Source organism: Bidens hawaiensis, unplaced genomic scaffold (assembly GCF_021521415.1).
Source record: "Bidens hawaiensis isolate Kalapana, Puna unplaced genomic scaffold, B.hawaiensis_p1.1 tig00002153_1, whole genome shotgun sequence".
NCBI lineage: Eukaryota > Viridiplantae > Streptophyta > Magnoliopsida > Asterales > Asteraceae > Bidens > Bidens hawaiensis.
In genome coordinates, this window is record NW_027491115.1 from 1,876,909 (window position 1) to 1,886,445 (window position 9,537).

General features: G+C 34.3%; 1 protein-coding gene across 1 annotated transcript; it reads right to left on the minus strand.

The window, feature by feature from the left end:
* Nucleotides 1-2,972: 2,972 nt before the first annotated feature.
* On the minus strand, nucleotides 2,973-6,880 carry LOC143608412 (uncharacterized). Its single transcript, XM_077083463.1, has 2 exons — nucleotides 6,328-6,880; nucleotides 2,973-3,478 (listed from the first exon to the last, which is right to left on the minus strand). The coding sequence occupies exons 1-2, from the start codon at nucleotides 6,878-6,880 to the stop codon at nucleotides 3,162-3,164; spliced, it is 870 nt and encodes a 289-aa protein (XP_076939578.1). The 3' UTR covers nucleotides 2,973-3,161.
* Between the last annotated feature and the right edge of the window lie 2,657 nt (nucleotides 6,881-9,537).

Genomic DNA, 9,537 nt, shown 5'->3' on the forward strand with positions numbered 1-9,537 from the left:
CCAAACTGATAACCGGATTGGAAGGTTTCATGGTTTTGTACTGACCTGTGGGCTGTGGTATGCGAAGATATATTCACTTCAACAATTAGTGTCTTTTTCTAGATAACTAGAAATTATTGAATTTTAGGAGCTGTAAAGTGTTTGAATACCCAAACACATAGGAAAAGTGATGATGTTAGGGTGGTTTCTTATCCAAACGGAACCAGGTGAACCCGATCGTATACTTGATTTAAGGCCGATATGTGCAGCTATGGAAATATTTGTAGCCTTAATTACCCAACTCACGTTGTGCAGGTAAAGAAATGAACCCTCTTTTAATCATGGTTTAATTTTCGTAACTGCCATTCTTTTTAAAGCGTTTTGACGTGTTTTTAGAAGCCGAGGCTAATAAGGCAGCTGCAGAGTATGATAACGCCTCCAAAGTCGAGTTCCCGGAGACAGAGAAAGATTGTTGCGGGTTCAAGAAACGCGATCACTTGCAGCTAAAATTAATGTAAGCAACAGAAATCATTATTAACATCATTTTTAAGAAAATTCATTTGTTGACTAGGAAAATTGGTTCCAGATGCGCGGGCGTTCAGTATATGTTTTTGTTTCTTCACTTAGATTTGTTGGTTAGCATTTTTTTGTTGTATATACAATTTTTTAAACAAGTGATAATAATTTGTTTATTATACATTTTTTCCAACCTTCGAAAGATACATGGAATTCAATTCAGGTATATTAATCTAAATTTTCAATTCAGTTTGATTTATTAAGAATTTTTATTTTCAGTTTTTGTTCAAGTTGGAAATTGAATCCATCTGGATATATTCGTTAGGGCTTCAATTGTATGATAAGGTTAAGATATGTGACATCAGCCTTGAAAATTATTCATTTGCAGCTAAAGAGCAATTCCCACCCATTTTATCAATTCAGCAATTACGGAAATAAAATAAATATTGTCAAAACTTTAAATTAATTTGTGTGATGCATAAAAGTCAATCGAGCTTTATTTGAGATTTAGGCTTAGCTCGGGCTTGATATAGCTCGGCTCCTTTTGAGTGTTTTATCAGTCCGATCTCACATAGCTCGCGAGCGACTCCGCTCATTTATACATCTGCAATCATTCTTTAATGCTTTCACGGACCAAATTATTAACACAATGCAGATGAAAATTTTATTTCTTTAGTTGCTACTGAAGGTTAGTTTATATTTCCTATTATGTGGCGCCCAAGGTTCTACATGGATCATATAGTACCAATGCCGATTTATCGAGTATGATGTTAGAGCATATATTCTTTTGTGTCCGCTCTTTTTGGGCTTGATCTGAATCCAAGATTTTTTTTTGTGTAGTTTAAAAGCAAATCTATGTTTAGATGAAGTGTCATGGCCCACGCTATCTTTCAAATAACTATTTAACAAGGATTATAGAAAAAGGTTGTCAGCTGCCCAAGCCCTTAGTAAGATTCTCTTATCCATTTATGTTTTTGTTGATGTAAATACGGTCCAATTCAAAAGAATAAATGACCTAAGTCGATCGCGGGCTACAGTGGTCTACGGGCCATAGACACAGGTTCAGCGACCCATAAATAACTTTTAGTTTCAAATTTTAACCGATCTTTATTCTCCGTTTTAGAGTGTTAAATGATTGTTTATGTTGCATCCTTGCATGTTTCATATGTTATGGCTTTGTGGGATCAAATACAGCTTGCATATACAGCTAAAATATGTGGGATGAATCCTTGAATAATCGGTTCGGTACTCAGGTTTGCTATAACATTCCTTAAATTCATATGACCTGCTCTTTGCAATGATAATAAATTAAATAATTATGATTACAAAATATTTAGAATTAAATACAGTTTTAAACCATATGGTTTGACCCACCTAACCCTTTTGATCAGGTAGTTTAAATTTGACATTTTCAGTCCAAAGTTTTATTTTTGAATCAGTTAAAGTCTAGCGCGCTACGATGCTAACTTCATCTAAATTATATGTTACATTTTTAATTAAAAGGCCAAAATACTCTTGGATTATATCTGTTAGTCAAATTACACAGCTTTATTTTTATGACCAAGTAACATAACAATCAAAGGGTAATTTAGACCAATAAAAAAATAACAGAAAATTTGGACAGGGTTAGTGGATTGAACTAAAAAGATGAAACCGCTGGACTAAAAAAAGACAACTTTACATTTTAAACTAATAGACTAACAAGATTATTTAGCTCAGACCACAAGAACTAAAACCGTATTTAATTGTATATTGTTACCCATCGTAGCTATTTTTCATTTACCCATTTGAGAAAATCATAACCTAATTGATCCACTTTTTAAATAAATGGGTCAAAATTATATTCATGCGGGTTGACGTTTTTGCAGGGGCTTGAACTTGCTGAAATTTTGGTGGAAGTTGAAAGACGCAATTCGTCATTTGCTGAGTTATTAACGGTACCTGAACAAGATGGTTGGGTATACGCGAATGGAAAGTCAACTTCTTGTGTTGCGTTCGGTCTTGAAATGTTTAAAGAAGCACGACTCTTTGGAGATATTGCAGATAAAATTGAAGTTATTGAGTTCATAATGAGTCAAGTAGATATTGAATCTTGTCAACGCATGTAGTAGTAGATTGTTGGATGCTTATTGACTTATTGTAATTTATCACTTGAAAGAGGGGCGTGCGTTTGTAAATTTTAACGAATTTTATATTAAAACGATCTAGACTTCATTATACCGATCGAATCCTCATCTTGTCCCGCTGCAACGCGCGGGCACACCTATTAGTACAAATTATATATGTATTTGATATATTTTGAATTATTAAATGAATCTAATACTAGCATTACACGCCCCAACATTTTTTATGCAAGTTATCATATAACACAAAAATTCTTAAATATAAAAACCACGTTTTATATTAATGTCATACGTAATTATCTGTTTTCTCAAAGATATATATGTCATATATATTATTCTCCAACAGACTAGAAAGCCAAGCCATAAACTTATATATCTTCTAACTTCTACTTCAATAGTTCAATGAACACCTCAGAATTCCAACAATTATATATACGTGAAGGCACATAATGCAATTAATAGGCACCCATCATCTTACGTACGTTAATATAAATAAATAAATATTGACTGATTAAACTGGATCCCATGTATGGGCATTGTTTGTCACGTACGCTTTTCTGAAATGAGTCCATGAATCGCATCCGAAAGCTTATTAATCGAGGTGACCAATGCGGAAATGCCTTGACGATTAACTTCGTTTCGCGATTCTTCCAAGTGCAGCCTTTGTTGTTCAAGTTGGATTAACTGATTGTGGCGTTTTTCTTTTTTGTCATCATAATGTTTTAGTGTTTGGGTCAAGAGTTTGGTGCTGCGGATAATGGCTGATCCTATGTCGTCTCTCACCCGCCTCCTTTTTGTTTCACTGTCGACTCTCTCGGCCTCGTCGTCTCCTTGTGATTCTTGTGATTCGGCTGATGCTTCTGAAGTACATTCAAAGCAAGCAACTTCAATTAAGGATCATCAAAATAACAATTTATTAGCAATACTAAAATTTCAAATTTTAAGGCCAATATAAATGCACATGCATGATTTTTACATTTATATTGCACATGGCCTATATTGTAACTCTTAACTTACTACTGAGATATCAATATAATAAATTATTTACGTTGCTAAATTTTCTTGTTCACATTAGTTTTTTTTTCTTCTTCATATTAAAAGACTTAATTAACAGCTTCATTTTAGTTTTAAATAACTCAAATCTAATATGGGCTGATTTACTCTTTAAGTTCAGTATTAAATTAAATCTAACATACTATACGTTCTATCTTATGCAAAAACCGGCCACTCCCCATAAAGAAGGTTGTACAAGTGATCTTCATGCGGCGTGCTGGATTATTTGGAGAGTAAAAAACGATAAAATCTTCAAACATGCTAGGTAGGGGTAACCAAGTTAATCACCATAACCGTGAATCGGACCATAACCGACATAAGCGAACCGATTTTAACCAATAACCGACATAACCAGTGGGTCGGTTTAATGAATTTTTGAAAACTGCCAAATGCGGGTCGGTTTTGGTTAGCGATAATTTAAACCCGCCATAACCGAACTGACCCATTTATTTAACCAACAATATGTATGGGATTAACTTTTACAAAAATATTGCCGCATTTTATCAATTTGATGTCTTTGATTTAATGTTTGCTATCGAGTTAACTTGAATTTCATTGTTAAATTATATAATGCGGTTTTATTAAATATTTGGTATTAATATAATGAATTATATATTTTGTTACGTTGGATGTGTGGGCACACAAGGCTAGACAGAATAAGAAATGTTGTGCTTCGCGAGAGATTAGGGGTGGCGAACATAGCAGACAAGATAAGAGAGTGGAGATTGAGATGGTTTGGACATGTAAAGAGAAGACAGACGACGAATCCTGTTAGATCCGTAGAAAACATTACTATAGAGGGGAGGAGGGGTAGAGGACGACCGAAATTGACTTGGGATGAGAGGATTAGGCATGATTTGATAGACCTAAACCTCTCCGAGGACATGGTTGAGGATAGGAATTCGTGGAGAAGTAAAATTAAAGTTAAGGATTTTTAGAGAGAATTGAATACCTTAGGGCTTAGAATTAACTTATTTAGGTCACATACCATAATGGTATTTCCCTTACATACTTTATTATTATTATTATTAGCTTTTATATTGCGGTTAAACTGTGACCTTTTTATTAATATTATTATAATTAGTAGTAGTTTTTATATAACTGTTAAACTTTGATTTCCTTTTTTTTGCTTCATACAAATGTTCTTAGAGCCGAGGGTCTCTCTGGAAGCCACCTCTTTATTCCTTTGGATAGAGGTACGGTGTGCCTACATCCCACCCTCCCCAGACCCTACCTATAGCTCTGCTGTCGGTGGGATTTTACTGGGTATGATTGATTGATTGATTGATTGAATTATATATTTTGTTAGATTAGGTCATGTCATTTTTTTGTAATATTTGGTAACAAATTTTTAGAGTCAATTACATTGTTTTGGTTGCGGTTAACCAACTCATAACTGACTCGATATAACCTTTAAAACCGATTAACTGAAACCGCCATAACGAATCGGTTATGGTTATAGTTATCCTTTAACCGATATTATGGTTATGGGTTTGACCCAAAATCGCTGCAAACTGACCCATACACATACCTAGTGCTAAGTACCTCATTGGACTCCAAGAACATTGGAAAAATAAAGTTACATATACTCCTATATATTAAGAACTGAGGAAATTAATTAAAGCTTCCCTCTTGTTATGGGAGGATCTGTGTTACTTTAATCTATGTAATTTAATTTTCTTATAGTTGGTTTAATCATAACACGTTCCAGCTAATAGCTTATCAATAAAAATTTTCCCCGTACGCCGTTAAAATACGTAAATAAATAAATATTTCTCAATTAAATTATAATATCTTAATCATATAATTAATTAACCTCATTTCTAATAAATATTTATCTAACTGTATCCTTCCCTAAATTGTATAAACTATGAGTGTTATTTCTCCTTCCATGATAGATGACTAAAAGTAAAAACATGGGTTTTGTTTGAACCCATGTTTGGTACGAGGAGTTTAAGGTAAGCAATGGTTAAAGAAAAGAGGAGTTTAGTAGTTAGTACGTGGTCAAAGTATGCAATATTATTAAGGTTTCGGTGTTGCATGGGATAGGAGTAGATTTTGCAATGAAAGAATCTTTGTGCAGTGACCACTATCATCACTACCCTCCAAAATACATAATATTTTAACCAAAAAGGGTTGGGACCCACATGATGAAGAGCTTTTACAGGTACTTGATGAAATGGTGAGGTTGTAAAGCAGCTGTTGTTGACTGTACTGTATTAAATCCAAGAGCAATAAATGGAAGGGATGCAATAACTCTACTGTCACACAGTTTTCAAACCTGCATCTTTGACCAACATTATCTCTCTCTCTCTCACTCTCAATATACATATTTATACATCTACTCTCTCTCACTCTCTTGTCTCTATATACATATTTATACATATTTATACTTGAACATTTGTCATTTTCAAATGTTTTCAGTTAGCCCAATTTATTATGTCTGGTATTAATTTAATCACAGGACTTTGAAGAGTGATCTTAAAAAAATTAAACTAAAACGAAAATAATATAAGATTTGCCAACACGTATATGGTATATTCTATTTTATAAATGCAGCATTTTGTAACATGAATTTGATATGATTGACATTTCTCATATTGTTTCTTCATTTTTTAAATAGTTTATTTAAAAACAACGAGTTGCAAGATACTACCTGAAGTTGGTGGAGGCTGAAGCGGAGGTGGTGGCGGAGGCGGAAGAAGTGGCTGCTGCTGAAACTTATGCTTCTTCTGGACGACCTCGTTCAATGCTTGATAAATATTTGGAAGCATATTAGACGGCAGATTGAAGTGTTTCCTTTGAGTTCGATCCATGGCCCAGTAATCCGGACTCTGAGACCGAAGCTGATAATCCCTCACCTTTTTATAATCCCTTAACAAGTTATCCCACTTGTCATTGCACTGGTTCTGACTCCGTAAGCACCCCTTGCTCCAACAATAATTCTCCACCCACTTCCACCGAAGCTCGCCACCCGTCCGGCTGCTGGAACTGTTGATGCGCCGCTCGTCGTCCACTCTCTTTGCGCTTATCAGAATCAGGGTTTCTTCCGGGGTCCAGTTGCCTTTGCGGTACTCGCGGATTGTGCTTGCGCTTGTGCTCATCTTCGGCTGCTGGTTTTTGTAGGAGGAGATGGTTGCGGGATAAGGTGTTTGTGCTTGTGCTTGTGCTTGTGCTGGTGCTGCTGTTGTGGTGGCTGGTTCAGACATTGTGCTTTCTTTGGTGCTACAATTGTTATATCAAATGTTGGTTGAGTTTCTAGGTTGTTTGTGGATATATACATTCACATACAACTGTATTTTAATTTCTAATAATAATAATAATATAATGTTTGGTTATTATAGTTATATCTTAGTAATTTATATGCCACTAGTAACTCGACCGATATCGGAGAGTAAGTGAAGATTTTAATTGAAGGCCGCAAGGTGTTAAATTTGAACTCGATCACAACCGGGTTTTGTTGTAGTGACCATTAGGTGATGGTTTTTTCATGAAATAGAAGATTCTAAGCTTGGGTTACCCAACGATGTTTGTGATCGCGACCGTATGTGTCTGTCTTTTGCCATTGAGTTACCCTAATAACCGGATATGACTAGAAAAAGAATATTTGTGTTTGAAAAAAAAATGTGTGATTATTTAAAGGACATTGGATTTTTAAATACTAAATACGATCCATTAGTCGATAATAATCCATACTTACATTATAATAAATAATAACGCTAACTTTTGTCAATAGCTATCCCGGTAACATAATCATCATGAATTTATATTTGATTTTCATTCAATATCTCTTGACCATTATCAACCAATCCATCAAAATTACGTGAGAGGAGTTTGCAAATTATAGGGTGAGGTTTTGAGTGATTGTGAGTGTAAATTATAGAATGAAGAGAGAAAATGTAGTGATATTTTTTGTAAATTTGAGGAAAATTTGTTTGCCCCTATTTATTTTTTAATATTTGTTGAAGTGGTTGTGAATAGATGAGAGAGAAAACTGTAGTGATAAAGATATAAAAAATTATTATTTAATTGACCTAGAGAAAGAAACATAGTGTTTTTTTAGTGCAATTATAGATATATGGATAGCGGACGGGCCAGAAATGCTCTTACACTCAGGGTCTGTTTGGTATGGGGTAATAGAATAAATGATGGAATGGAATGAGCGACGAAATGGAACGAACGAGGTAATGGAATGAATCATTACCATTCCATTGAGATGCTTGGTTACCATGCATGAATGAAATGTATTATTACTTTGTGTTGTTTGTTAGGCTAGAAAACATCAGATTAAAATAAAAAATGGTGGTGAGTGATGGGGGTGGTGGTGGTGGTGGTGGTGAGCAGCGGTGGCGATGGGGCGGGAGTAGGGAGGGATGATTGGTGACGATGGGTAGATAGGTGGTATTGAGAAGCGGTGGTGGTGGGCGGCAGGTGGTGGCGGGGGGGGGGGGGTAGTGGTGGTGATGGCCGAGAGCGATGGTTGGTTGGTGGTGGCGGTGGTGGGCGGCGCTGGTAGGTGGTGGCGGGTGGCAGCGATGATAGGTGGTGGTTGTGGTGAGAGTGCAATAGGTGGTGGTGGGAGGGTGTAGGAGGTGATATGGTGTGAAAGGGAATGAAATGGACATGGTAATGGGTGATTTCATTCTATTAACCAACCAAACATTTTTTTTTCATTCCCTCGTAATGGTCCATTCCATTTTGTCTCCCATTCCTGCATAGAAAAAACTAACTAATAATAATTGCAAACGAATTGGAACAACTTACTAGCGAAATTGAGTGTAAAATGTATGATGAATTTGTTATCAATATTGCTTTTGGTAATAAAAGTGATCATTAGGATTATCATTGATCAAAATGTAATTATTGATTATATCAGCAAATAGGTTATAGTTTGGATTATTAAAAATCAAAATTATGCTATTTGAATAGGTTAGAGTTTCTTACAAATTAAAAATACAAGCGAAGAGATGAGTAGTATTATTATTTAAAGTTAATACTATAATTATATTTTATTTATACAATGTCGTGTTGTGGCTTGTTTCAGGTGAATTAAAATGGTCCCCTCCAAATGATGGTAAAGTTTCGTTCACAGTCATATGACATCTTTCTATTTCTTAAATTTTGTACTCCTTTTCAAATATCCGCAAAGCAAAATAATTATCGAAAGACTCGAAAATGCGGTTTAAGAATTATAATATGTTGTGTGAACCTCTAGTTAAAAATATTACATTAATAATTATTTACTTTTTTGCTTATTTATTTATTTTTTATTACTATTATTACTAATGGAATTGAGATGATAAAAAGTTAATTATTTTACACAAAAATACAATACAAGTTAGAGAATTTTAAGTTTTAGCATGATTTGAATGTGTGCATTAGTTTTCAATAAATAGCACGCAGCCACGCACGACTCTTATAGTTTGGTGTAATTTTAGTCTTATTATGAATTATGATAAAGTTCTAAAACAAATGCATGTGGTGTTATTCTTGTTCTTTAAAGAAAAATACATATATTTTTATATCAAAAACTGATTATAATGCTAACAATGAAAAAGATACATTAAAGCTAGAAAAACAAAGTAATTTTTTTTATATTTGTTTTACTATGTAAAATATTTTAAACAGTGACTCGCTAAATATTGGTTGAGGCTGTTGTGATTCATCCATCTGTTTTAAAATAATTTAATATGGGTAAATATGCACGAATTGATCTTGATCTACATCTAGATTGTCTAACAGGAGTTCAGTTGAAAAGATCATGAAACCAGGCCAACCGTACTTAAAGATAAATCCATTATACTATAAACTCAATTGATGTTGGTGGAGGATGAACTAGAGATTAATCCATAACGTCCCAATGATT

What these genes read in the sequence shown, in the direction of transcription:
- LOC143608412 (XM_077083463.1), bottom strand. Translation starts at nt 6,880, where the DNA reads ATGTCTGAACCAGCCACCACAACAGCAGCACCAGCACAAGCACAAGCA. An exon ending in TCAGCCTCCACCAACTTCAG is followed by an intron (nt 3,479 to 6,327) that starts GTAGTATCTTGC and finishes AATGTACTTCAG; the next exon opens with AAGCATCAGCCGAATCACAA.